We start from the raw sequence: 27,750 nt of genomic DNA, 5'->3' as shown, positions 1-27,750 counted from the left end.
AGATTTCCTCCCAACGAGCGGCGGCTGCCGGAGCTTGTGGCGGAGAGCCGGAGAAGGTCCGTCGCTGCAATCTCTGTTTAGAAAAACGCGCACACACACACTCACACCCGCGATTCTCGGGGCACCGCGGTCTGGAGGCAGCAGCAGCAGCAGCAGCAGCAGCGATGGATGCGCCACTGTCCTCTGGCTGGTCTCATCACTGACCGCTCCACGGCCGACAGAAAAGCCGCCTGCCGCGTTGGATGCTTCAGTGCCCATAAGAGAGGGGGGGGCGTCCCTGTGATCTTGTTTCTCCACTACCAGGTAACAATGGTCCATATGTGCGGAAACGTTCGTGTCACATACATGTCGCATACATGTGACATGTGTTAAAATGAGGCGGCCACGCGGGCATTCCCAGCTCGGTCCCGCAGCGGTGTTGGCGCACGCGAGAGCGTTTGGCCGGAGCGCGGACGGCAGGAGCTGTGCGCGCCGTGCTAGCAAGCGTGCTAGCGGCGCGGACGGCAGGAGCTGTGCGCGCCGTGCTAGCACCGTGCTAGCGGCGCGGACGGCAGGAGCTGTGCGCGCCGTGCTTAGCAACATGCTAGCGGCGCGGACGCGCTTCTTCTGCGGCGCCGGGGGATGCCGCCGCCGCCAAGGTACGGGCTTAGCCGTGGCGGGGTTAGTGATGCCTGGCCTCGGCCCGTCTACGGGCGTGGAGCCTCTACGCCATCCGTTTCTAGACACGCCGAGGTGTCTTGCGGACGAGCGGAGCTGGTAGACAAGGATGCGGGGGGTCCACCCAGGAATATCTTCCAACGGCGGGGAGGGGGGGGGGATACACCACGTCAGGGTAGACCGCCCGTCAGCTAGCGTTAGCATGCTATGCTAGCCCCAGCTAGCATACGCCGCTAGTTCGTTGCCTAGCTAGCGCATCTCCCCCCCCTCCCCCGTGCCGAGACATAGCAGGGCCAGCTTGGCTCACACGGTCGTTTCCCTGGGCCCTCCGGACACCATCGCGCCTATTTTTGCGCCTTTCATCGGTAATTAATGAACGGGATTAATGTCCGGACCCCTTCATATGTGTATCGCCCGTTCAGTGTAACGGGAGCACGCCAAGCGGATGTTATTATGTAACAGATAATGACACCACACGCCCTTGAAACAAAAGCTGTTGTTTGGGTGTTTGTTTGCTTGGTTGTTTGTGTGCGCTGTGTGCAGCTCAGCAGGGGCAAACGTGGGCATGTGGAGACAGGGTCGTGTGTGGCACCAAGGGCACAACTCTGATCAGTTTTTGCTGCCCTCAAAAACGAGAAGGTCCTGCTCCTGGCAGCCATTGTTTTTGTTGTCATTGGATGGCTCCCATTTGTTTCCCCAGCCTTGCATCCTCCCTTTAAGCCCTGCGCCGTGACTGGGAAATATACGCTCACTTGTTTTCAGCCACTCGAGCGCTGACAAGATTCTCTGTTATTGTTGTTGTTGAAATTGATCAGTTTCCTCTTTTGATATGCTTCTGGGCATTGTCTCTGCCCCGAAAGTGTCGGCTATGCAAATGCATGATTGACAGGTCTCTGCTATGTGGGCAAACGGCCCCTCTGAACACACAGGCAAGGCTGTGAAGATGATTTAGCTGTAACATTGGGGTTTCGGGGTTGCTTAAGGGCATTGCTTCCCAAACTGGCTTCTAGGGCCCGCAAGGGGTCTTTCAGACCAAAATTAGGACCAGAACCAGTTTGCTTCTACTGTCAACTGAGTCACTATAGGGTAGGAAAGAGAGAGCTTATGGAAATGACTATTCTGACCCCAATAACTGCATTGTTATTCCCTTGCCGAGGCAGGCTGCAAAAATGCTCTCAGGTGGGAGTGGCTGTGGTATGAAAATCAAACCTGTAAGAAGCTCGTCCAGTATGCCGTTCTAGACAGGTGCTGGACCCAGCAGAATCCCAGGTATTGGATAAAAGCGAGTCTGTACATTGACGGTTCCCATTTCAAACCTGTACTGAAGCCACCCAAGTAAGTTTGGAGCCACACTTTTCCTTCTCAGACTGAGGGCAGATGTGAGGTTTCAAGGGGTTATTGACACAAAGACGCCGGAGAAGCCTGACTACGGGAAGACTGAGCAGAGGTTAGAAAGATGGATACACGGGGTGGGGGGGGGGGTTCCTTATTACTGGGCACATGGGATTTGTCACTGGAGAGATTGGTGGTTGACGTGCTGCAGACAAGTGCCGCTGCGTCCCCCCTTACCCGGGAGAGTTCAGGAGCAGCCGGTGTCTTCTTTTGCCTATCGGTCATCTGTTGCTGTGACCTTGGTGGTCACTTGACTGTGTCTGTGTCCTAACGAGAATCCCTGAGAACAATCCACAGAGGTGACTCTAGGGACGATGCACAGCGGAGCCATGCTCCTGCAGGACAGAGGCCACACAGAGAGAGAGAGAGAGAGAGAGAGAGTGACAGAGTGAGAGAGATTGATACAGTGAGAGTGACAGAGTGAGAGAGGAGAAAGCCAGAGAAGGAGAGGAAAGGGGAGTGTTGGGCCAGTGGGCCGGCAGGGCGCGGGACGGGAAGCGTGTCCTGGGTCTTAACAATGACTCCCGGTTTCATGTAAGGGTTTAGGAGGGGGGGGGGGGAGGAGGAGGAGAGGGACACATAGCGCAAGAACCATCCAGAAACCTGTTGGGTTTTTTTTTTTCCTTCTTTCTCTCTTCTCTCCCTCTTTTTCTCTCCCCTGTCCTCTCTCTTCTCTCTCCCTGTTGCCCTTCAGGCAGACCTACCACTGGACTGTTTTGGAGGCGGAAGAAAACAAAACAAAACAAAAAACACGAGTGAAAAAAGAACAATAGTGGGAGAGGGAGAATGTATGTGTAGGGTGTAACAGATTGTGAGCGAGAGCAGTAGAGGTGTGGAGAGAAGGGGAGCGAGTGAGGGGAAAACAAACAACAGGAAGAAGACACACCTTAGGTTAGTTAGTGTGAGAACGAGAGAGAGAGAGAGAGAGAGAGTGTGTTTCGGAGCTAGACGGACAGAGGGACCGTTGACCCAGCCTCATCCCCCCCCCCCCCCCTAACTCCCGCCCAATCAGGGTCCAGTGTCACAGCGCCGGGACAGGTGACGAGGAGACGCAACCATGAGCGACCAGAACGTCGTCAAGGAGGGCTGGGTCCAGAAAAGAGGTAAGCGTGTCTTCGTTTTTGCCTGTGCTTTTCTGTCCAACACATGGTGTGCGCTCGCTCGCTCGCTCGCTCGCTCGCTCGGGTTTCGCATCACGCCTTGCACGCGTCAGAGGTTTGATGCGCCCGTGGTGTAGGATGTACTTGTGATTTCACGTGGGTTTTGGGGTTTTGTTTTTGGCGCACGGCAGGAAGCCCGACTTATCGAGTCTGTGCGCCTCAGCGGCTGGTAGCTTCTGGAGTCCTAATTTGCATGTCATTTTATGCATTTAGCTGACATGACTAATGACCTGTTATAGGGCCACGCTGGTCATGTTGCAGAGGCGGCGTGTCGGCGGGACGAAAAGATGTGCGTTGTTGCCCGTGCCGGTTCCTGTGTAGCCGAGTATTCGGCGGCGTGCCGTCGACGCTTGAACAGCCGCTTCTCCATCGCGCCTGTTGTGCACATGACTCCTACAGCACGTTGATATGTGGACAGTGTGCAGTAGCTTGAGTCAGACTGTGGGGAGGCGGCTAGGTCTTCATGCTAATAACGCAACATACTGACGACTCTAGCCTGCTCAATAGCTTCATTTTCTGTTTTGATTAATGGGGGAAAACTTCAAGATATTGATTTGGCGGTTTGCAAGGCTACGTGGTGGGAATTTTCCGCGTTCAAGTCTTCAAAAAAAAACAAATAAAGTACAGACTTGAACTGCAAAAAACAAATGGATCCCCTCACAGTGGCCGCAGCTGGACCTTGGTTGCGTCGCTTTCCTGCACGCAGCCAGCGCAGACGTCACGGCACTTCTAATGGACGTGTCGTGGCGAGAAGATGGGTGGAGTGGCGCAGACCGAGGATTTCGGTGCAGGAGCAGGTTAGAAATGAGCCACCGTAGGACGGCGGGCAGACGCGGTGGCATGTACAGATGGGAACCTGTGACCAACCGCAAGACGACTCTGCCCCCCGGCACCAGGGTGGCTTTTCAGATCGTAGCGTTTAACCGGCCAATTGTGGGAAAGAACCACCAAACAATACTTGTTTTCCTGCCAGAGCTGCATGTAGAGCGGCTAAATCAACACGCAGCCCAAGCCGAGCACCATTTGGCAGGTGGCCTGTGCTTTTTCAAAACGCTGCCCTGGATGTGTGTTTGTCTCCGGGTTCCAGCTCAGAGTCGAGGGTTGGCAGGCAGTGCCAGGTTCCCCCTGCGGCTCTGTGAGCAAACAGAGGATGACCTAACACTTCGGTTCCTTCCTCTTCGGCCCCTGGGAGTCCCCGAGTTGTTTAGGTCGCCACCTCCGTGTTCTCTGACAATAGAGGCTTAACAGCCCTCATAGAGGCACCTACTGTACTCCCAGAGCCGCATGGGAAGCATGCGGCTCTCTGCGCCGTACCTCTGACGGACTCAAACTTTGTTGTTTTCCAGTACCCAATGCTATTTTTATATATATATATATATATATATATATATATATATATATATATTTTACACGCACACATAGAAATTGGAACGTAGTGAACACCGGATTTGTTTGGATTTACATGACTATGAAGCAGATTCTGATTATTTTCTTCTGCTTCTTCTTCTTCTTTTCCGTAGAGTTCAGAACTCGGGTCTTGTTGCGCAGGTCTGGAAAAGTAGGCGACATGAGTTAGATCCATTTCAGTCCTTGCAAAGATGGGTAATCGCAACAAAAAAAAATTCTGGAGAACCTATTGGAAATGTTGCTATTCTGTGCTCATACACATGACTAAACATCTAGTCATCTAGTCATGTGTATGAGCACATGACTCATGGGGCGGGGGGGGGGGGGGGCGGGTTGAGGCAAAAGAAACCAAAACTTGATAGCAGGACGTTGACGTTAGCGTACTCAACGAGGCTTGAAAATGAAAAGAAAGAAGTTCTGGAAAGCATTTGACAACACCGATACGATATTAAATTCCATGTGCCCCCCCCCCCCCCCCCCGGACGGGTCGTACCATTATTCCTATGAGCCGCGTGCAACTCGAGCAACTGTAAATATGCGGGCCTCGCGCCAACTGAACACATAAAACATGAAGTTGTGTGTCGACCGGAAGCCTCTTTCAAAGAAACGCCACTTGTGCGGGTTGGGGTTTCTTGGACGGAGCTGTGTGAGAAGCCAGTGCCACGCTGCGGGAGGAGGTGTCCGTAGTTTGACGCTTTGCAGGGAAAAGTTTCACGACAGAATTTCTTCAACTATATTGATTTCACCTCTGCTCTAAGCGGAAGCCCCCCCCCCCCTCCGGTCCTGCCCCTCCTTCGTTCTTACTGGTTGGCCGAACTCGGAAGTGGTGAGCTGTACGTTTCTGTACGAGTTGAAATGATCTTAACCATAGCAAAGGGGTCAAGTTGTGGTCCTAGGTTCCTGTCATTGTATTGGCTGGAGTGCACTGAAAGCAGGACCTTTCCATTGAAAACAATGCAAACTACTAGAGGAAGCTCCTCATTGCACCTCCAGTCGCCATGCACCTTCAGTCTGTTGGGCACACATCCACCGTGGTACTCGCTTATCTGGACTGCACAGCGGTAGTAGCTTGCAGTGATGATGTTCTTGTTCACGTCTTATTTCCTTTGTAATGATATAATTAGTTGTGTTGTAGAATAATGTTTCGCTATGAATTGATATTTTCTATTTGATAGTCACATTGTGGTATCAGTTTTGGTGTAGAATATTATACATATACAAAAAACGTGCACGGATAAATAGACTCACTAGTGTTTGGCTAATGGGTCGGACTCTTTAGTCGACTGGTTAACGTTGTCGCCCGTGGTGCAGGAGATCCGGGTTCACGTCCCAGCTGCGGCAGTTCCCGGGCTGCCCCCCCAAATTCGCTACACATATATTTTTCTCCCCATTTGTATGCGGTCAATTACCCCACTCTTCCGAGCTGTCCCGGTCACTACTCCACCCCGTCTGCTGATCCAGGGAGGGCTGCAGACTACCACATGCCTCCTCTGATACATGTGGAGTCACCAGCCGCTTCGTTTCACCTGACAGTGAGGAGTTTCACCAGGGGGACGTAGCGCGTGGGAGGATCACGCCATACCCCTCCCTCCCTCCCTCCCTCCCGAACAGGCACCCCGACCGATCAGAGGAGGCGCTAGTGCAGCAACCAGGACACATACCCACATCCGGCTTCCCACCCGCAGGCACGGCCAATTGGGATCTGTTGGGACGCCCGAGCAAGCCGGAGGTAACACGGGGATTTGAACCGGCGAGCCCCGTGTTGGTAGGCAACAGAATAGACCGCTGTGCTACCCGGACCCTTGGTGTAAACTAATATTAGAATGATAGTGATTTGGTCAGGTTGACATACTTTGGCCCAGTTGTCACATTGTGCAGCATCTATTAGCATACATAAGCTCCACTGGGGTAAAAAAACAATCACTGGGCGTCTGTAAACCACTGGGACACACGTTCTCATGGAGCGATAGCGCCACATAGCAGCTCGACCCCGCGTCTTCCATCGTGTGCACAAACAAACAGGCTAACATTGAAATGCTAAAAGGAAATGGTGCTGGAGGTTGTGAGCACATCTTCAGAGCTGTGAGCTGCAGTATTTCGAGGAACCGCATGATTTCACTGCACTTTTGGCGTCTTGACTGTTTTCCGTCCCACGGGACGTTGCAAACGAAATGTTTCAGCATTGTCGGTGAGCTCGCATTTTACAACTCTGAGCTCTGGAAGCTAGAATCCCTCTTTAGGATTGTACACCTGAATTGTGGTTGTGTTCGTTTGTGTGGTTTATTTAACAGTCTTGTGAGCAGTTGTGTCCTCGTAAATCTTAATTTTACATTTTTTTCTGTCGTATATATATTTACCATCTTGCGGTCATAGGAATGCTGTGAGTGTATTGTGGCTCTGACCTTTGACCCTTGGTGTCACTTCCATGTAATGCTGGTGGTGAAGGAATTTGGGCATATGGTGTTCTCCCACCCTGTGTAAGTTGCTCTTGATAAAAGTGTCAAATAGAAACCCCTGAACTGGAAGTGTGTTAGAATTGTGTTCGGTGTACAATACAAGCGCCCCCCCCCCCCCTCCATCTCACATGAGGAGAGAAACTGTTTTCATGTGAGCTGCCTCCCAGATTCCACTGCCTTTCCTGCTCTGGTCTTTATCATCGTCCCACCATTGCTCTGAAGGTGTTTGAGCTGTCTTGTGTGTGTGTGTGTGGGGGGGGGGTGGTCATGGAGCCTTGATGGTCTTAATTGTCATGGAGGATGTATGCAGTGGCCATTCAGCTGTTGATTACCAGCTAAATGGGAGGAGGGAGGGATGGGGGGCATCCTAAGCCCTCTAGCATACAGAGATCAAACCTTCCAACTTCATTAATGTAGCAGATTTCATACATAGGGTGCCATCAATGGGCCGTCCGGGTGGCGTAGCGGTCTATTCCGTTGCCTACCGACACGGGGATCGCTGGTTCGATTCCCCATGTTACCTCCGGCTTGGTCGGGCGTCCCTACGCACACAATTGGCCGTGTCTGCGGGTGGGAAACCGGGTGTGGGTATGTGTCCTGGTCGCTGCACTAGCGCCTCCTCTGGTCGGTCGGGGCGCCTGTAAGGGGGGGGGGGACTGTGGGGAATAGCGCGATCCTCCCACGTGCTACGTCCCCCTGGTGAAACTCCTCACTGTCAGGTGAAACCCCTCATTCTCAGGTAAAACCCCTCACTGTCAGGTGAAACTCCTCACTGTCAAGTGAAACCCCTCACTCTCAGGTGAAACCCCTCACTCTCAGGTGAAACTCCTCACTGTCAGGTGAAACCCCTCACTCTCAGGTGAAACTCCTCACTCTCAGGTGAAACCCCTCACTCTCAGGTGAAACTCCTCACTGTCAGGTGAAACCCCTCACTCTCAGGTGAAACCCCTCACTGTCAGGTGAAACTCCTCACTGTCAGGTGAAACCCCTCACTGTCAGGTGAAACCCCTCATTCTAAGCTAAAACCCCTCACTGTCAGGTGAAACTCCTCACTGTCAGGTGAAACTCCTCACTGTCAGGTGAAACCCCTCACTCTCAGGTGAAACTCCTCACTCTCAGGTGAAACCCCTCACTCTCAGGTGAAACTCCTCACTGTCAGGTGAAACTCCTCACTCTCAGGTGAAAGCCCTCACTGTCAGGTGAAACCCCTCACTCTCAGGTGAAACCCCTCACTGTCAGGTGAAACCCCTCACTCTCAGGTGAAACCCCTCGCTCTCAGGTGAAACCCCTCACTGTCAGGTGAAACGAAGCGGCTGGCGACTCCACATGTATCGGAGGAGGCATGCGGTAGTCTGCAGCCCTCCCCGGATTGGCACAGGGGGGGTGGAGCAACAACTGGGACGGCTTAGAGAGTGGGGTAATTGGCCGGGTACAATTGGGGGGAGAAAAGGGGGGGGGGGACCCCCCCACCCCAAAAAAGAAATGCCATCAATGCACTTGGGTACAAGACAAGCTTCCACATGTACAGGTGTGTGTGTGTGTGTGTGTGTGTGTGTGTGTGCAGGCTGGTCAGTGTACAGTCTGTGTGTACGGTGGTAAACACGGTCGCACACTAAAGTGAAGCGGTGCAGGCCTGGTGGGGTGAAGCTGCAGCGGGGCAAATCCCAGCCGTTCAAATGTAAGGAGACGTGTTTGTGTGGCTTCCTCCCCGCAGGTGAGTACATCAAGAATTGGCGACCGCGCTACTTCCTGTTGAAGGCAGACGGCTCCTTCATTGGCTACAAGGACAAGCCACAGGACGCTGACCTGGCCTACCCCCTCAACAACTTCTCCGTAGCAAGTAGGTCCTCGGTTTCCTCTGTTTGTTGTGCGCCCGGCGCTGGAAAGTAGGGCGCTAACGAAACACGTGTGTGTCGCAGCGTTGCTCTTTGTGTCTCTCTGCGGCTGCCACCGTCGGCCTCTCGTGTGCTTCTCTATCCCCAACTCTAGCTGTCAATAAAGCAAGTTTATATATATATATATATATATATATATATATATATATATATATGTGTGTGTGTGTGTGTGTGTGTACACAGTGTATATGTCTTCCTCTGTTTCTCTTGTTCTTGCTCTCTTTCACATTCTTTCTCTCTCTTTCAGAATGTCAGCTGATGAAGACCGAGCGACCCAAACCAAACACCTTCATCATCCGCTGCCTCCAGTGGACCACGGTCATCGAGAGGACCTTTCACGTGGACTCCCCGGACGAGAGGTGCGTCCCGTCCTGGCCCCGTCTTCCCCACCCTCCTCCCTCCTCCCTCCTCTCTCACTGGTCTGGAGTCGTTCCGGAGAAAGCGGGGCGGCGGTTTCCCGAAATGGCAGTACTCATCGCGAGGCTTGCCATTCCCCCCGCGGGCCGTTAGGCCCCGCGTCGTCCGCACCCACCTTTACGTTTACTTGTGCGTGGCTTTATTAAGTTTCCCCAGCGTCTGCTTCGGCAGCTTCAGCCCCGTCCATAACCGAGAACCCAGAGGCCACCGGAGGGTACGGGAGAGTAGGGGTGCCACGTGGCGGAGGCTCGCCCCGACGTGGCAGGGACACGGCGCCGGTCGGCCTCGGCCTCATTGGAGCTTCAACGTGGGAAACGGCTTTGGACGCGGACGGAGCCTTCTGTCCGTACCCCGCGCTCGTTTCGTCCTTACGGAGTTCGGACGTACGGACGCCGTCCCCCCCCCCCCCCCCCCCCCAGCGCCGAACCGAGCAGGGGTCACCGGAAACAGTGGGAGCAGTGACGCCAGTAGCTGGAGCGAGACCGGCGAGACACCACGAAGACATTTAAAAGATGGTGGAAATATTAGACGCGTCGCGTCGCTCGATCACGGGGACGTTATAAGGACCACCTCCCCCGTCGCCGTGTTCGCTGGTGTCGGGAAGGTTTGACGCTCTTTTGGATGTATTTCTGAACACCCACGCCAACGTGAAGGACGCATGGAAGTATGTGGGCGGTGGCGGTTCCCCCGTTTGAAATGGACGTCTGTGTTTTCGTACGTAAAGGGAGCATAAATGAGCCCTTAGACGTCGGCACATCCGTCCAACCTCGCCATAAGTTGTGCCTCTGCGTCCTCATCCGATGTTGCCCCCTCGCCAGCGAGCCGGTCTGGACTTCTATCTCGGTCTTTTCATGGGTCACTCAAGTGAGAAAGACAGGAGGCACGGGGTGCGAGAGGTGGGGCCCTTTAGCTGAGAGCGAAAGCCAGGCAGTGTGTGGGAAAACACTGCACGGCGGGGCGTCCGGGGTGGCGCGGCGGTCTATTCCGTTGCCTAGCAACACGGGGATCACCGGTTCGAATCCCCGTGTTGCCTCCGGCTTGGGCGGGCGTCCCTACAGACACATGGGCCGTGTCTGCAGGTAGGAGGCCGGATGTGGGTATGTGTCCCGGTCGCTGCTCTAGCGCCTCCTCTGGTCGGTCGGGACACCTGTTGGGGGGGGGGGGGGGAATGGCGTGATACTCCCACGCGCTACGTCCCCCTGGTGAAACTCCTCGCTGTCGGGTGAAAAGGAGCAACTGGCGAGTCCACATGTATCGGAGGAGACGTGATAGTCTGCGGCCCTCCCCGGATCGGCAGAGGGGGTGGGGCTGGGACGGCTCGGAAAATAGGGTAATTGGCCAAGTAAAACTGGGCCCCCCCCCCCCAAAAAAAACAACACTTGGGGGTATTAGAGAGATTAAAGCTGATTGCCTTTCCGAGGTCACCGACTGTAGTGCATTTTATTTGTTTAAACAGCTGATAGGCAGCGCTTCGGCAACAAAAAGTAGTCCCAAGATATGGAGCAGTCTGGGAAGAGAGCATCGGAAATATGGGAAAGATGTATTATTTTATGGACGGTTAATGGGATTTTTTTTGTTGCTATGCCTTAAAAGGTACCTCATTAACGGTCCAAATTCAATGTTGTTTTTCTGCAGGGACGAGTGGGCAGAGGCCATCCAGATGGTTGCCGAGTCTCTGGCCAAGCAGGAAGAGGAGGGGATCCTCTGCAGCCCCACCTCACAGATTGAAAATGTCAACGAGGAGGAGATGGACACCTCCATCAGCCACCACAAACGGAAGGTAACACATGTGCACCTAAACTCGGCTGGGCGGTCCTCGTCGCAGTGGTGTAACCGGGTTCCTTTGTCGACCCGGGTCACATCTTTTCATTTGTTTTTCATGGAAGCGGCGCTTTCATGGCTGCTTCATTTTTATCCAAAAGTTATTAATGATATTTGATTTTTGTGTGATCTGACTTTCCTCAACTTGTTTTTAACTGTAGTTCTTTGTTCGTGTGACGGGCCGGTAGCCATGGTTTTATCCACATTTTAAAGTGGCTATCAGTGATTTTCATTTAGGACACTTTTTAATCGAAATTTGGTCAATTCCTTTCTACCCCCAAAAGTTAAGTTAATACACTGGCCACCCTAGACACTGTAAATGGAGACGGGAAATGTCCTCCGTACCTGCTCCTTATCAGCCAATCAGGAGAGTTCTTTGCAAGCCAGCATCTCCATTGGCCCCTATGTGCTGTATTGTTCCCTACTTGCCTGTCTGTGAGGCTGTTGGGCAGAAGGGAGGGGCTGGTTCTTTTGCAGGATGTTTTTCTTTAAATAAAGCTAGCTCTTGCAAAATTCCACCCAGGATCGTTTGCCGACACTTGAAGTGCATTGAGCTCGAAAAACAACAGAATGCAAATGTTCTATGCTTAACTGGTTTTTAGAGTGGGGGGGGGGGGCATTTCCCGGTGAGCAGGACGATAGAAAAAATGGAAGGGTTTACAAGAAGTGCTTGGCATTTGAAAAGATGTATTTTCATCCCTCTGTATTTTGTCATTTGCGTTTTTCAAAAATCGTCCGTTATTCCCAATGTAAGAATTTGAAAATAGCGCGACTGTAGAGCACCTGATTTCACGAAGTCGGGTCTAGGAGTTGTAGAGCCACAGCCCTCTGCTGGTTACTGAACAGCACCACTGAACTGGACTCTGGGATCTTGCAGTTTACAGTGATCGTTCCAAACATTTCCCCTCTGGTCGTGAGAGGAGATGTCTCTGGTTCGAGCTTTCCAGACCTCATGTAAACCTTCTGCCTCTCTCTCTCTCTCTCTCTCCCCCTAGACAATGAATGACTTTGACTATCTGAAACTACTGGGCAAAGGCACTTTTGGGAAAGTCATTCTGGTGAAGGAGAAAGCAAGTGGCACCTACTATGCCATGAAGATCTTGAAGAAGGAAGTGATCATAGCCAAGGTTCTGTTCTTGATCCAATTACTGACACTGTTTTTGTTGTCATTTTACTGACTGCAAAGTGCTTTTTACTTGTATTCAAAGGGCTCCTCTAATAATAACGATAAAGTTAATCAATTGCGGGGGCGTCTGGGTGGCGTGGCAGTCCGTACCGTTGCCTACCAACACGGGGATCGGCGGTTCGAATCCCCGTGTTACCTCCGGCTTGGTCGGGCGTCCCTACAGATGCAATTGGCCGTGTCTGCAGGTGGGCAGCCGGATGTGGGGATGTGTCCTGGTCGCTGCACTAGCGCCTCCTCTGGTCATTCGGGGGGGAGGGGGAACTGGGGGGGGAATAGCGTGATCCTCCCATGCGCTATGTCCCCCTGGTGAAACTGCTCACTGTCAGGTGAAAAGAAGCGGCTGGCGACTCCACATGTATCGGAGGAGACACGTGGTAGTCTGCAGCCCTCCCCGGATCGGCAGAGGGGGTGGAGCAGCGACCGGGACGGCTCGGAAGAGTGGGGTAATTGGCCGGATACAATTGGGGAGAAAAGGGGGGGGGGGTATCCAAAAAAAAGGAAACGTTATTCCGTTGCTGAGGTTTCTGTTTGCAAGGGATCAATATCAAAATGGCTGATAAGGATTTTAACTACTAGTCTACACCCGAAGTGACATTATGCAGACATGCGGTTGTGTTCATCGGTGAGGCTGTTGCACTGGTCTGTGCAGACAAGTCTTTTAATCCCTCTAGTCTGTGTTTTAATGCACAGCATATATGTGCATAGCGTGATCAGATTTGCATTACAAAGACTTTGAAATATTTACCATACAAAATCTGTAAAGAAGGCTACACAGTGTGTTTCCATCAATGTTTTACTTAAGACCGTCGATACAGAAGTAAGTGGAGCTGTGACGGTACCTCCTTGCTTCCTGTTTTGAGTGTTAAGTGCTCAACGACTTTACATTTTTGGTAATATCTATATCTTACAGGAAATTTAACCAAAACAGGGGTAGTGGAGGGTAGCTGTTCTCATGTTGTGCTTGATTTCAACGTTTTGAGGTTGCCGTTAAATTAAAGCCAGGATGCACAGACAGCTTTCACTCGCGTCTTGCTTACAAAATATGACTCGCATAGTTTGTGCTGAACCGCTTACAGAGAAACCTGCCGTTACTTCTTTCTTTTTTTTTTGTCAGTTATTTAGATCTATGACGCCTCTATATGTGGATTCCCCCCAGTGTTATGTAGTGACCTCTCTGCTTGATATGAGATTTTGGAGTGGAAATTCCCATTGTTGTCATGCAGTTTTGTTTGTTAGCATCAGCCTCATATTCAACACCATCGCTGGTTCCGGTGAACTTCGGCACGCCGCTTTTTCTCGCTCTTGCCCGTAGAGATGCAAGAATTCGTCGGCAGCCGTGCTCGTCTTGTGTCCTGACTCATCACGGTGATTCTCATCTGTCTCCTCTCTCTGTTTTACCACAGGATGAAGTCGCTCACACACTCACAGAAAGTAGAGTATTAAAAAATACCCGGCACCCGTTCTTAACTGTGAGTATGGTCGCATGAAGGCTGCATTAAAACGTGTCAGTTACGTCTGTACCTGTGAGTACTCTGGTCACAGTCGCCAAAATCGCTTTAGAATCGGTCCATTTTTATTCGTTGTTTTAGTTTGAGTACATTTCTCACCTACCAGGAATGTGCATGGCTCACTGTAACATTTAGAAGGAACCCACGATGTAAATGTAAATATACATGTCTTGTTCCATGTGTATTTGAGTGCTGGATCTTGATTTGTGCAAAATTCAACTAACCCTCAGCTGTCTGCAGTGCTGTGATAAGAGAAGGCACTGTCCATCCGCTTTCTAACGCGGAGTCCTTTCATAGGCACATTGCAAAAGGACTTAAACTGGTAGCATGAGCTTAATACTACCGCATTCATCCGGCCTGTTTTTTCAAGTTGTGTCAAGCCCTTTAAAAGTGCCTCGTTACTGCAGAGTTTCATGTCTCGGGTACATTTGTTACAGGAAATGGATGCAATGTGAAGCCAGTGCAATGAAATACTTACTGGCGGATGCTCTAAACAATCAGATTTGAAAAATAAAGAAGATTAAATGTATGGAAATATACAAGTTTACAGTAATATAACATTTATATATTGTAGCGAATTTTGGGGGCAACCGGGAACCGCCGCAGCCGGGGCGCGAACCCGGGTCGACTAAGCTAACCAGTCGACTAAAGGGTCCAACCCTTAGTTGACTGGTTAGCGCAGTCGCCCATGGTGCGGGAGACCCGGGTTCACTTCCCAGCTGCCCCTGAATTCACTACACTGGTGTCAGAAGTGGGATGGTGAGACTGTGAGGACCATCGGGAGTGCTTGCGCCCAGAGACGTGAGGGAGCTGGTATGTTGAAGCGCGGGGATGCGCTTCCTGAAGGAGGGGGCTAGTGTAGGGGTGGGCAATCTTATCCAGAATGCTGGTGCGGGTTCCTGTTCCAACCAAGCAGTTACAGACCTTTGTCTCCTAATCAAGTTCCTCAGCAAAGACTCTTCTGGTTGATTCGTGGGATCAGGTGTGTAACTGCTTGGTTGGAACAAAAACCTGCACCCACACCGGCCCTTTCTGGATAAGACTGCCCACCCCTGGGCTAGTGTAACAATCATGAATGAGTAGACTTGCTAGCCGTTTAGCTAACCACTCAAACCCTTTAGTCGACTGGTTAGTGTAGTCGCCCCTGGGGGTCGGACCCTTTAATTGACTGGTTAGTGTAGTCGCCCCTGGGGGTCGGACCCTTTAGTTAACTGGTTAGTGTAGTCACTCCTGGGGGTCGGACCCTTTAGGTGACTGGTTAGTGTAGTCGCCCCTGGGGGTCGGACCCTTTAGTCGACTGGTTAGTGTAGTCGCCCCTGGGGGTCGGACCCTTTAGTCGACTGGTTAGCGCATTCCCGTCTGCGGCGGATTCCCAGCTGCCCCCTGAATTCACTACAATACGTTAAGTAATCAAAGGAAATGGTAATGGATAAAGAAAATGAGATGGCAAAAAGTCCTATCCTTGATGTACGTGCCACAATGTCGTGTCTCCTTGGGAATGTGTAGTCATGTAATTCTATACAGTAACAATACACAAACTTTAAAGTTGAACATTTGTGACTTTAAAACAATCCTTGTCTTGCAGTCGCTGAAATACTCATTCCAGACGAAGGACCGACTGTGCTTCGTCATGGAATACGTCAACGGAGGAGAGGTGAGAGGTCGCTGCAGTAACCCAGCAGTTGTGATACTGGTTTTTGAACGTTTAGCTGTTGTAAAGACGATTCTTTGGTAAGTCGGTTAACAAGATGAACTTGCCTTTTCTTCACAAAATAAGAGGAAAGTGCAGTCTGTACTCTCCTTCCTCCTCCAAGACTCCCTCGGTGGCAAGTGACTACAGACGACCAGAGCACAACAATGTTTCCCGTTGCCTTTCATGTCTTTGATGTTCTTACTGACTTCAAGGCAGCAAAGTGTGTCAGACATCATCGGAAACAGTCGGTGGGACTTGGGATTGTTGAAAGCAGGACTTGTGTCAGCTCTCTGCTGGCGTTGATTCGTACTGAAGAGATGTGGTCGATTGCGGCGTGCTTCTATAAAGAGAAGCTGGAGTCGCACAAAATCCTGGAGAGAAGCTTCTGGAAGACGAAATGAAATTAGCTTTTATCCACCATTGAAAGGCACGGGGGGGGGTGGGGGTGGGGCAGTTTTAGTGTCGGTGACGGCGTTGAGGCGTCGGCTCTTGTGGGTTCTTATCGAGAGTTCTGGAGAGCAAACGCAAGTCGAAAACACATGAGCGGACGATACAGTTAAGGCGGCGAATGAATGTTGTGGAGAGAGAACGAAAAGATTTGAACGTCATAAACGCATGGCCGGATTTAAGTTGGGCCAAGGTCACATACACGCATCATTTCCAGGGAAAAGACAACACTCAAGAAGGTTCTGTGAAAAGTGACAGGCTTAGTCATGTCTTAGGTTTATGAACATTACAGTGGGTTAGAGGCCAGCCTTATCCTGTGGCTGAGTCACAAACTATCAGTGTGGGATTCTGACTAATTTAGCGAGGCAGAAATGACTTTGCCTTGTGTCAGCTGTGATACTGTTTACACACAACGTATTTTCTGACCATGTTACTCAGCTCTAAGGGTTTTAAGACTCGCTGACATGCTATAGTAGGGATGACTCATAAAAACACTTAGGCTTCTCATAAGTATCGGAACTGGTATCTGTGTTGGAGAAACCACAAACCACAGGTAGTGCGTCACTTTTCTCTTTCATCACATTATACTGTTAGTCTTACCTAGCAGCTTGAGAGAGACCACTAAAACTATGCAGCACCTCGTTGTAGGAGAGTCTGATGTAATCCACTGCTGCTTCACAGCCACACAAACCTACTACTGCTACCACCACTACTACTACTTCTACTACTACTACCACCACCACTACTTCTACTATTGCCACCACTACTACTTCTGCTACTACCACCACTACTACTTCTACTACTGCTACCACCACCACTACTACTACTTCTACTACTACCACCACTACTTCTACTTCTTCTACTACTACTACCACCACCACTACTACTTCTTGTACTTCTACTACCACCACTACTACTTCTACTTCTTCTATTGCCACCACCACTACTACTTCTTCTACAACTAACCACTACTACTACCACCACTACTACTTCTACTTCTACCACCACCACTACTACTTCTACTACTACCACCACCACCACTACTTCTTCTACTACTACTACTACTACCACCACTACTACTATTTCTACTTCTTCTCCATCTTCTGTCATGCCAGCCACCTGCATGTTCGCCCTCACTACATCCATAAATCTCTTTTCCTCTTCCCTGGCAGCTCCATATTCAGCATCCTTCTCCCAATATACCCATCATCATCATCCTCATCTTATTATTCTTATTCTTATTCTTCCGTCACACCAGCCACCTGCATGTCCTCTCTCACCACATCCATAAACCTCCTCTTTGGCCTTCCTCTTCTCCTCTTCCCTGGCAGCTCCATATTCAACATCCTTCTCCCAATATACCCAGCATCTCTCCTCCACACATGTCCAACCCATCTCAATCTTGCCTCTCTTGCTTTGTCTCCAAACCGTCCAACCACAAAGACGCCACAAAAATCACTGACAATTGAAAACAAAAGAAACTGTTGGAGTGTCACCCATAACCCATTAGAAATTTTTGTCTTTGCTAAAAATTGTTTTTATGTCAAACCAGTTCTTACCCGATTCCAGAAAATTCTCATTGCAGATTGATTTGCATTGGAGGGGAAGTCATTAGCTGATTTCATTTTTGTGTTTTAGTGTAAAATGAGATTTCACGCCTCCACGTCAGAGGAAAACTGCTTCCAAAAAAAAAAAAAGCAGCATGGTGGCCCAGTGGTTAGCACTGTTGCCTCACAGCGAGAAGGTCCTACGTTTGAACCCCAGGCACCCGGGCCCTTTCTGCATGGAGTTTGCATGTTCTCCCCGTGTCGGTGGGTTTCCTCCAGGTGCTCTGATTTCCTCCCACCATAAAAAAACATGCATGTTGGGGCGTCCAGATAGCATAGTGGTCTATTCCGTTGCCTACCAACTCGGCAGTTCAATCCCCGTGTTACCTCCGGCTTGCTCGGGTGTCCCTAGAGACACAATTGGCCATGTCTGCAGGTGGGGAGCCGGATGTGTGTATGTGTTCTGGTCGCTGCACTAGCGCCTCCTCTGGTCGGTTGGGGCGCATGTTTGGGGGTAGGGGGAACTGGGGGGAATAGCGTGACCCTCCCACGTGCTACGTCCCCCTGGTGAAACTCCTCACTGTCAGGTGAAAAGAAGCGGCTGGCAACTCCACATGTATGGGAGGAGGCACGTGGTAGGGATGTCTCAGAAGAGTTGGATAATTGGACGGGTGCAGTTGGGGAGAAGAAAAGGGGGGGGGGGTATGCATATTTAGAGTTAATCCTCCTGTCTGTGCCCCTGACCAAGGCAATGGGAAAAATCACCTGGAGTTGGTCTGCAGGCGCTACGCTACGGCTGCCCGCCGCTCCCAGCATAGGATGGGTTAGCTGCAGAAAACACGTGCTGTTGTATGTATGTACAATGACGAATAAAGGGTCCTCTTCTTGCTAGGACGGGGGGACGGGGGGTTTCCTTCTTGCACTTTTCACACTGATGTGTTTTTTTTTATCCTTGGCAGCTTTTTTTCCACTTGTCGAGAGAACGAGTGTTTTCAGAGGACCGCACCCGTTTCTACGGCGCCGAGATCGTGTCCGCTCTGGACTACCTTCATTCTGCCAAGATCGTCTATCGAGACCTGAAGGTAAACCACCACCGAGCTGGATGTCGTCTGGGAGATTGCGGCTGCTGTGTGAGGTTGTGTTTGAACAATGTGCCACTCCCGGCTCCGGGGTTGTGTAATGGACGTCTGTCATTTTTCATTTTATAGACGAGTCGATTACTCGATCAATCGAAATGATTGACGGGTTAATCGATAATAACGAAGACCATCGTCATTTACATCACTAATGGGTGTTTGAGATATCAAAACTTAAAGCTGTAAGTAAACCGACTGCAGAAATCCCCCACCTGAACATGTGATGTAACATGAGAGCGACCGGGAGTTCACGCCTACCTAAAACGACCATGGGCGGTCAAAATGACGGCCGGTTTTTAAACTCTACATTCTCTCAAGATAAACACCCAACTGAGATATTAATGTCGATTGCATATGTTAGCATGTCTGTTAGGAAACGACTGACACCAAAATGAACATTTTAAAAGCTTTAATACTGTTTTTAAACAATTTAAACTTCGGAGACGTGGTCAAACTTGAATAACAAAATTGAAAAAGGGAGAATATGACCTGAAAAACAAAACGGAAAACACACATTGCTGACCTAACAAACGTAACAAGGCCTATAAAACGTGACATGTAAAGAAAAGAAAGAACTGAAAATAACCATTGAAAGAGTCCCAAACAATGGCCGGAACTTAAAGACTACTAGAGCGGGCCTCCGGGTGGCACGGCGGTCTATTCTGCTGCCTACCGACATGGGGATCGCCAGTCGGATCCCCGTCTTACCTGCGGCTTGGTCAGGCGTCCCTACAGACACCATTGGTCGTGTCTGCAGGTGGGAAGCCGGTTGTGGGTGTGTGTCCTGGTCGCTGCACTAGCGCCTCCTCTGGTCAGTCGCGGTGCCTGTTCAGGGGGGAAGGGTAACTGGGGGGGTGGGGGAATAGCGTGATCCTCCCACGCGCTACGTCCCCCTGGTGAAACTCCTCACTGTCAGGTGAAAAGAAGCGGCTGGCGACTCCACGTGTATGGGAGGAGGCATGTGGTAGTCTGCAGCCCTCCCCGGATCGGCAGAGGGGGTGGAGCAGAGACCGGGACGGCTCGGAAGAGTGGGGTAATAGGCCAAGTACAACTGGGGAGAAAAAGGGGGTGAAAAAAATCCCCCCCCAAAAAAACCCTACTAGAATGCCCACGGTTTTTAAACTCTATATTGTGTCAAGATGAATACCCAGCTGAGATATTAACGCATTACATGTGTTGCTATGTCTGTTATGAAACTGACACCAAAAGTAACATTTTAACGACTTTAATACTGTTTTTAAACAATTTAAAATGGCCGCTGCCCAACGCCTGTAAACCCTGGAGCGCCTCGGTGGTAGTCCTGGTGCGTCTGAAACAGCGTCTGTAACCAGACATGTTGGACATAATCACGCATCAAGTTTAGACTATTTCTCTCCACTGGAGGGCGCTAGTGTGTTTCTAGGACAGAGCAACGAACTTCACGAAGGAAATGACGTAAACAACACACGTCATAAATACTGACATGACATGCAAATTACGCGCCGTCTTTTTGACGGCTCATGGTGGTTTTAGGTAGATCCTCTCATAATTATGTTGCGCAATTGATCTAAAACTCATTTTAAATCAAATATGTGCAATTTTAGGGGCATCCGGGGAGCGTCAGGTCTGTGTCTTTTTTTTCCCAACAAAGTTATTAAACTTTGAAAATCCAAAACTGCCAAATTGATGGCCTTGGTCGTACTACTCTTCATCTGGTTTTGAGCCTAAAAATCTTTTTACATTTTTCTTAGAAACCGAGAAACTGTTGGAGTGTCATGATGTCACTCGTGTCCCATGTCTCTTTTTTTTTCCTGCGATGTACTGCATTAATTAACGAGCGGATAAATGAGTGAAACCAGAATGAGAATGGCTCTTCTCTTCTGGTCAGCTGGAGAACCTGATGTTGGACAAAGATGGCCACATCAAGATCACCGACTTTGGCCTGTGCAAAGAGGGCATCACCGACGCTGCCACCATGAAGACCTTCTGTGGAACACCAGAGTACCTGGCTCCAGAGGTCAGAGGTCACACTGTACACCACCTGACAGTTCTGTGGGATGAACACCTCACACTATGCAAAGTCTGGGAATTTCTACAGAGTATTCATCATTATACACAACCGTAACTTAAGTTTGTCCTTAAAAAGCCTAATTTACACATCTCCTAGGCTCGATCTGAGCACAGCATTTAGGGTTTGACTTCAGCTCAGGGCCTTCACTGCTCCTTCCTCTTTTCACTCGTCCCCGTTTACCCCTCTCTCTCTTTATTGCCCTGTCTAGTCAATGTTAAAATGCCCAAAATGTATTTGGAAAATGGTAATTGTCGATTATTTGCCTCATTAGGTGTTGGAGGACAACGACTACGGCCGGGCGGTGGACTGGTGGGGTCTGGGTGTGGTGACATATGAGATGATGTGTGGCCGGCTGCCGTTCTACAATCAGGACCACGAGAAGCTGTTTGAGCTCATCCTCATGGAGGAGATAAAGTTCCCCCGCACGCTTTCAGCCGACGCCAAGTCCCTGCTATCTGGCCTGCTCATCAAGGACCCCAACAAACGGTACAGAAACACATGCGTACAGATGCCAGTGTTGTAGTACTCGAGTCCAGGACTCAGACTCGAGTCGGACTCGAGCCCTGATTTTCAGGACTCATGACTCGACTTGGATTTGAGCACTAATGACTCGGACTCGGGCATTGACTGCATTCGGACTCTGAAGTTGGAGATGAGGACTCGGACTTGTTAATTGATAAAGACTTTTTTTCGTTTGTTTTTTTTGTAATAGGCCCTAATAATTTGGCATAAGATATCGATAGCTATATTAACACCATAACATTATTCAATTTCATGCAAGGGCAGGCACATGTGTTCCACCTACATGTGAAGTCACGTGCAAACCCTCATGTTCAGTAACAGTTAGTGCTAAGATCTTGGAACTCGACTCAGCCTCGATGACTCGGACTCAGTTAATGGGAACTCGACTCGGACGCTTCTTTGGGGATTTGGACTCGGACTCGAATGCTGGGGACTTGGACTCGAGGTTTAGTGACTCGACTACAACACTGACAGATGCATATAGATTCATACACAACAAGACATACAAAGAGAGTGAGTTCATCGTCTTTGGGGAAGAAATTCTTTTCCATAGCCAGTGTATGTTACACAGAGTGGATAAAACTTCAAAAAATCTCACTTTAACGTTGTACAGTACATGGAAACACAGCTGCACAGATGTAACCAGCCATCCGCTAAACCCCACAACATTTACAAACCAATACCACAGATTCACATCAAGCACTCGACACAGATACACTCTTATAATGAAATGTTCTCATTAGCAACCAGTGTTGCAGTGCTCGAGTCCGACTTGGTCCTGATTTTCAGGACTCGTGACTCGACTTGGACTTGAGCACTGGTGACTCGGACTTGAACTCGAACATTGACTGTATTTGGACTTGGAAGTTGGAGATGAGGACTTGGGCTTGTTAATTGATAAAGACTGTTTTTTTGTTAGTTTTTTGTAATAGGCCCTTATAATTTGCATAAGATATCAATAGTTATATTAATACCATAAAATTGATCACCATGATCGATAGCTTTTTTATGGTGCCAGAGTGGAGCACTGGAGCCCATCTTGGAACTCGACTCAGCCTTGATGACTCGGACTCAGGTAATGGGGACTTGACTCGATTCAGACTCTTCTTTAGGGACTTGGACTCAGACTCGAACACTGGGGACTTGAGACTCAACTCAGACTCGAGGTTTAGTGACTCAACTACAACACTGTTAGCAACATAGTAGGTCATAAGCAGCAAGGTGGGGCATTCGCTTTGGGCACTATGCCATGGATCGATCACAGGAGAGTTTTATTCAGTGCCCCAAAAACATGACAAAACGAAACTGTAAACGCTGATACAATTTATTCCAAGGCTTTGGAAGAGGTTATAAACTTATACACCAGTCGTCTAACAAACGTTGGTGTTTTCGACTGTGCTAAGTTTTCCACTGTGATTATCTTTCCCTCAAGAAAAAAGAAACTCCTGAAAAGAGGTAAAGAGAGCGAACTCGTTCACCCTGCGAAGTTATTTTAGGATCAGTAGCAGGTGGATATTCTTGTTCCATTGACGAGGACTTTGAAGAGTAGCGCTTGATGTCTGAATTTAACGATTATTATTCCTTCTCTCCCTCCCTCTCCCTTTGCTGTCTCTCTCTCTCCCTCTCTCACTATTTGACAGGCTGGGCGGTGGGCCAGATGATGCTAAAGAGATCATGCGTCACAGTTTCTTTTCCACAGTCGACTGGCAAGACGTCTATGATAAGAAGGTGAGCACAGGATTCTTCAGTGATATTCTGGTACAACTGAACATGTGCAAAATAATGATTGACACAGGGATCCAACAATCAGGTTTAATGTCTACTTCCTCTGCTCCATAATCTAAACTTGATGAAGAAACCATCAGTAGGCACACTTACACCGATCAGCCAAAACATTAAAACCACCTGAGACCACTGCCATCAGGGAATACTGTTGCCATGAAGGGGTGTATCTGGTCTGCAGCAATCTTTAGGTAGGTGGTACGTGTCAAAGTAATGTCCACATGAATGCCAGGACCCAAGGTTTCCCAGCAGAACAGTGCCCAGGCCATCACACTGCCTCTGCCGGCTTGCCTTCTTCCGAAAGTGCATCCTGGTGCCATTGCTTCCCCAGGTAGATGATGCTCACGCACCCAGCCAACTACATGATGTAAAAGAAAACATGATTCATCAGACCAGGCTGCCTTCTTCCATTGCTCCATGGTCCGGTTCTGACGCTCATGTGCTCATAGTAGGCGCTTTCGACAGTGAACAGGGGTCATCATGGGCACGCTTGACTGGTCTGTCGCTATGCAGCCCCATACGCATCAAGCTGCGATGCACTGTGTGTTCTGGCACCTGTCTATCATAGCCAGCATTAACTTTTTCAGCAATATGAGCTACAGTAGCTCTTCTGTGGGATCAGACCAGATGGGCTAGCCTTCACTCCCCACACGCATCAGTGAGCCTTGGGCACCAACGACCCTATCGCTGGTTCACCAGTTATCCTTCCTTGGAGTCCACTTTTTGTAGATATTAACCACTGCATAGCGGGAACACCCCACAAGACATACCGTTTTGGAGATGCTCTGACCCAGTCGTCCAGCTCAGATCCTTAATGCTTGCCCATTTTTCGTGCTTCCAACGCATGAACTTAAAGAACTGACTATTCACTTGCTGCCTAATATATCCCAAGTACCATTATAACATGTTATTCTCTTCATCGCAGAGTCCTCGATTGGCTCTGAAATGCTGTTTACAAATGAGCCACAATGTGATTGGACTAAACCCCCAAGCAAGCTTGTCTGAGCGGGCGATACCATTGCTCTCCCTGAGGTTTCCTCCTACTTTTTTCTCCCTGTTAAAAGTTTTTATTTTTTAGGGAGTTGTTTCTTATCCGATGCGAGGGTCTAAGGACAGGATGTTGTGTTGCTGTAAAGCCCTTTGAGGCAAATTTCTAATTTGTGATATTGAGCTATATAAATAAAATTGCCTTGACCTGTCGGTGGTTTTAATGTTTGAACTGATCGGTGTACATCTGTAAGTTAGCTATGAGTACCGTTGTCTGTTTACCGTCAATGAAGTTTAAACTAAGTTACAACAGTTGCGGAGCGCATCTTGAAGGTTTGTCAGGTGTAGCAACAGCAGCAAAGGGAGATGGGACTTGGAGGATGGCGAACATTTGCAAACGACATTTAATGCAGTTCTGCTTCCAGATTTTATGTTTGGGATTTCCACATTGCATTAACGCCTGTTAGCAAAAATGCATCTCGAACACAATCTGTCCCCACTGCATCGTGGGTGCTTTTCTGCCGGGTTCGCCAAGTGGCCCGTAGACGTGAAATTGATGGAGGTTTTCTCCTCGTGTGAAACCCGTCGGACAGCGTGGTACAATGCTGCACACAATCCTCTGCCACGTTGATCTTTTCTTTTTCTTTTCGCTTGTTACGTTAGCTGATAGCTGGTGCAGGCGGTCTCCTGAATTCCTCAGGATCCGGCTCCGTTGTTGTAGCGATCACAAGCAGCATTGTAGCTAGTAGCGCTAGGTAGCTAGCGAGCCAGTCGTATGTGGCAGCTATGTGTTAGCAACCAGCCTTTGTGTACGCGCAACTGTCATGCGCATAACGGACGCGTGTGTCACTGAGGGTTTGATGGGCGGCTCGCTCGTTCCAGTCATTTGACTTGGTCGTTCGCTTGATTGGATGTCGTCGTCTTAGCTCCTACCCCTTACAGGAACGGCGGATTCTTTTCATTTGATTTTTTTGAGTACTATGAATTACTGTCGAGATGTACTAAGAAATTTAAAGCGTTGCCGGCTATAGCTCCTTTAACGTGCTTGTTAAAATTTTTTAAAATGGTTTTAAATGTTGAAAGAAGAAACTGTGCTTGAAAACTGTCGGTGATTCTTGCCATTCGTATTGAACCTGTAAGATCAAAACAAAACAAAAAGTGGAGGGATTTGAACACCTGTATGTTGAGCTGTCATTCCAGCTCAGCTGCCACCTCTAGTGACGTCATAATGACCTGTTTTCCTGTGCCCCCCCCCCCCAGCTGGTCCCGCCATTCATGCCCCAGGTCTCCTCGGAGACAGACACCCGCTACTTTGACGAGGAGTTCACAGCACAGACCATCACCATCACTCCACCGGAAAAATGTGAGTCTCTCTGCAGTGTCCAGTTTGTGTTGTAAACAAATGTGTAGCTGTGAGCCGCAATACAGGGACATTAGTTTGTCGTCCCGTAGAAAGACTCGACCTTCTTTATGGCGCCGCGCTTTGTCCCTGACTTGTTGCCGTTCCTCCTCTTCCCCCTAGACGACGAAGACGGGATGGACGCGGCGGACAGCGAGCGGAGACCCCACTTTCCCCAGTTCTCCTACTCAGCCAGCGGGCGGGAGTGAGCGCTCCCGAGCCCCACCAGGCCAGCCAGTATCGCCCCCCCCCCCCCATTCGTGGCCATTTTGAGGAAAACACGTAGCCATTTTAGGAAGAAGAAGAAAAAAAAAAAGTCTCCCCTCTTTTTTCTCCTTCTCTGCCTCCACGCAGACAGGGAGAAGTCTTTTTAGGGACTTTAAAAGAGGTTTTTGCACAGTGGGGTAGACTCTGATCGGTCTCCCCACACTAAAAAAAAAACAAACAAAAAAACAAACAAAAACAAACAAAAAAAACAACAAAAAAATAAGTCTCCTCCATTTCCGGCGCTATTTACTGCAGAAGGCAATGTTTTTGTTATTTATTTTTTCTTTCGCCACCATTATGACTTTGTAGATCCGGGTTCCTCCCCAACCCCCACCCCACCCCACCCCACCCCACCCCACCCTCCTCCTCCCCCTCTTCAAATTATTTTGACTTTTTTTGCACTTGGTTTGAAAGAAGCCGTTTTTCGGGAACAAAAAAAAAAAAAAAAAAACCAAAAATGTTGCCTTACGTGTGCAGATGTTTCGTATCATACCGACAGGGTGTTGTTGTTCGGGGGTGGGGGGGGGTGTAAAGGGGAGGGGAGGGGGGGGGTCTTAGTTGAGAATAAGTGCATGGCTCGTGGTTCACTCGAAAAAACAACAAAAAAAAAAGACGAAAAGAAACCTCCCCACGTTTTTCTTTCACACATATTGCCATGGCAGTGCACACACCCCCCCTCCCCCCCTCCCCCTCCCCCCCCCCCTCTGGAGAGAGAAGAAGAAGATCAAAACGAACAAAAGAGAGAAAGGAAACGAAGACGGACGACTTTGTGTCATTCCTCAGTGTCGATACTCTGCTTTTTTTTTCTTGTTTTTAGCCCCGAGTCCCACCCCCACCGCCACCACCGCTCTCTTTCCCCTCAACCGTCCCTTCTTCTTCTTCTTCTTCTTCTTCTTCTTCTTCTTCATTGTTTGTAGACCTTCACACCCAACTGCCAGAAAACTGCACGGTTTCACTCAGGCGCCACAGAGCACAACCGCATCCAACTCAACTCAGTTCTTCAGACCACTCGAAGCTTTACACAGCCGGCAGGGACGGACGAGCCACCTCTCCCTCCCTCTACTCGTTCACTCTGGACACACAGGCCTTCCTCTTCCTCCGCATCCTTCCAGACGCGCGCGTTCGAGTCCCGTCCCCTGGTCTTCCCCCCTCCCCACCCCCCACCCCCCTCCTCCTCTCCGTGGTAGCTGTAGATGTAGTAGTATGGATGTTTACACAAGGACACCTGGCTTACTGTATGTGGGACGTGTGGGTCAACCCTATGCTGTTTGTAGCACACACACACACACACGGACACACACACACACACACACACACACACACACACACACACACGGACACACACACACACACGGACACACACACACACATATGCTAACAGGAAACAGCTGGGATCTGTGCTTACCGGCATGGGGGAAGACTAGGATTTGGGGTTGGTCAACTGAAAAGTCAAGTTTTTCCACACACACACACACACACACACACACACACACACACACACACACACAGTTGCACAGAAAACGCCCGCATATGTGGTCCTTGCATAGCACACACACCTTAACACTATTATAGGAATCTGAGCTGTGAATTTTTATACCGAGGTTGTTGAAGGCAACGTGATCAGTATTAGTAAAAACGAGAAGAAGAAGACGCACACTCCTGCGGGGGGGCGGGGCGCCCGGCGCCGCATGCGCGGGGGGCGCGCGGGGCACGCCGGGGGGAGCGTGGTCGCCGGACGGGAAGAGGCGTGCCGGCGTTTTTCGACACTGTCGGAAAAGAAGCGGGCCGGCGGCGTCGGAGCGCGTGGGGGAAACTGAGCCGTGGAGACGCTCGTGTGTGCGTGTGTATGCGTGTGTGTGGGGGAGGGGCGGCGGGGGGGAGGACAGGAAACGTGTTGGCCCACTTTTGTGATGTAAATATGCAATGCCTTGTTTGTTTGTTTGTTTGTTTGTTTGTTTGTTTGTTTGTTTGTTTGTTTTACACGGCATCGCGACCACACGCGGACGTGTTTCCGCGCGGCT

At 49.8% G+C, this 27,750-nt stretch overlaps 1 protein-coding gene across 1 annotated transcript; it reads left to right on the top strand.

The window, feature by feature from the left end:
- Positions 1 to 26,139, top strand: akt3b (v-akt murine thymoma viral oncogene homolog 3b). The gene is made up of 14 exons (XM_056281134.1): positions 1 to 303; positions 3,062 to 3,152; positions 8,787 to 8,912; positions 9,215 to 9,326; positions 11,020 to 11,164; positions 12,201 to 12,332; positions 13,795 to 13,860; positions 15,485 to 15,553; positions 18,546 to 18,668; positions 20,590 to 20,718; positions 21,044 to 21,258; positions 22,935 to 23,022; positions 25,324 to 25,426; positions 25,586 to 26,139. Exons 2-14 carry the CDS (start codon positions 3,107 to 3,109, stop codon positions 25,669 to 25,671), a joined length of 1,440 nt encoding a protein of 479 aa, XP_056137109.1. The 5' UTR covers positions 1 to 303; positions 3,062 to 3,106; the 3' UTR covers positions 25,672 to 26,139.
- Positions 26,140 to 27,750: the final 1,611 nt, after the last annotated feature.

The sequence above is a fragment of the Lampris incognitus genome, chromosome 5 (assembly GCF_029633865.1).
Source record: "Lampris incognitus isolate fLamInc1 chromosome 5, fLamInc1.hap2, whole genome shotgun sequence".
NCBI classification, from domain to species: Eukaryota; Metazoa; Chordata; class Actinopteri; order Lampriformes; family Lampridae; genus Lampris; species Lampris incognitus.
Note: the sequence above shows the minus strand (reverse complement) of the source record. Positions and strands in the feature narration are given on the sequence as shown.

Coding starts and splice junctions, on each gene's coding strand:
- akt3b (XM_056281134.1), top strand. CDS start 3,107: ATGAGCGACCAGAACGTCGTCAAGGAGGGCTGGGTCCAGAAAAGAG. Junction 8,913..9,214: donor CAACAACTTCTCCGTAGCAA/GTAGGTCCTCGG, acceptor TCTCTCTTTCAG/AATGTCAGCTGATGAAGACC. Junction 23,023..25,323: donor AAGACGTCTATGATAAGAAG/GTGAGCACAGGA, acceptor CCCCCCCCCCAG/CTGGTCCCGCCATTCATGCC.